The sequence below is a fragment of the Geospiza fortis genome, unplaced genomic scaffold (genome assembly GCF_000277835.1).
Source record: "Geospiza fortis unplaced genomic scaffold, GeoFor_1.0 scaffold27, whole genome shotgun sequence".
NCBI classification, from domain to species: domain Eukaryota; kingdom Metazoa; phylum Chordata; class Aves; order Passeriformes; family Thraupidae; genus Geospiza; species Geospiza fortis.
This window is the reverse complement of record NW_005054329.1, coordinates 1,179,811-1,181,107: the sequence shown is the minus strand read 5'-3', so window position 1 is coordinate 1,181,107 and position 1,297 is coordinate 1,179,811. Positions and strand designations below refer to the sequence as shown.

Genomic DNA, 1,297 nt, shown 5'->3' with positions numbered 1-1,297 from the left:
CCTCGCCCGCCGCCGGTGCCTCCTGCGGCCCGGGGGTGCGGGCACATTCGCAGCCCGGGGGCCGGTGCCTTTCCTGGGGGGGTCTGGTGGGACGGGAGCTGCACTGCGAGGTGGGAAACGAGACGGAGACTCCCGCGCTTCCATTCTGGGATGCGCGCCCGACTGGGCTCCGCAAACGTCCCGGCTTTGTGCCGCTGCCCCGGCCGAGGCGGCCGCTCCGGGGCTCGCAGCCCTTTGCCGCCCTCCGGGCAGAACCGGCGGAGGACGGGGTGGGGGGGAATGCGCCTCTCACCGTCTCCTCTGGCCTTTCTGTTTTGCAGGAGATTTTCGGTGCAGAGATGTGCGAGATGTCACCTGGGGATTTCTGCCTCCGAGATGGTCATGAGGGCCAGGGATTTGGTATATCACTTAAATTGCTTCACTTGCACCACTTGCAACAAGATGCTGACCACTGGCGATCACTTTGGCATGAAGGACAATCTGGTGTACTGCCGCCTCCATTTCGAGACTCTCATCCAGGGGGAGTACCAGGTGCATTTCAATCACTCGGATGTAGCCGCTGGGAAGGGCCCGGCTTTGGCAGAGGGCTCTGCCAACACTTTGGGACTGCCTTATTACAATGGCGTGGGGACTGTCCAGAAGGGGAGACCCAGGAAAAGAAAAAGCCCGGGGCCTGGAGCAGATCTGGCAGCCTACAACGCAGGTAAGAGACCCTTCCCCCAGAACAGTTCAAATGGTCTGTTTCTGTTCACTTCCAAAGGGGGATTTCCGTTTATTTTAGCTTAAACTGTTAATAATAGTTTAGCTGCAGCATAATTATTGAGATCAAGTGCTGTCAAACTGCAATTACAGAAGCTAATATGTTAGCATTTTTCACTTCAGCTGGAAATAAAATGTTTTGAAGCAAGGTCATCTGGTTAAGGGGGGGAAGAAGGGGGAGTGCAGCCTGAAATAAAATCTGGAAACCAGAGATTTTAAGTTAGCACTTCAGAGGCCCGTGAATTTTCTTTAGTGGCTACACTCTAAAGCTGCTGACGGGTGAATTGTTCAGCCCTGGCCTGAGCTCTTGCACCCCAAAGCTTTGGAAGGAAAGAGAGAGAGGAAGTGGTCATTTCCCAGGGGCTGGAGGGAGGGCGGTCGGGGCTGCAGGGCCGGCTGTGCCCGGGCAGGGGCCGCGGGCAGCAGGTGTCTGCTGGCAGCACAGATCCTGCTCACTCCGGGGCAAGTTCTGCTGGAGTTTTGTTCATGAGAGGTCACTCGGAAAAGAGTCGGGAAACTCTCAGCATCCCCTCTGCAG

At 56.7% G+C, this 1,297-nt stretch overlaps 1 protein-coding gene across 4 annotated transcripts in view; it reads left to right on the top strand.

The window, feature by feature from the left end:
• LHX2 (LIM homeobox 2) overlaps positions 1–1,297 on the top strand; it is a 33,730-nt gene that overhangs the window by 14,880 nt on the left and 17,553 nt on the right. For all 4 annotated transcript variants that reach the window (XM_031057229.1, XM_031057228.1, XM_031057227.1 and 1 more), the window contains exon 3: positions 321–703. In XM_031057229.1, the coding sequence (XP_030913089.1) occupies positions 321–703 (383 nt within the window). The remainder of the gene's footprint in view (positions 1–320; positions 704–1,297) is intronic.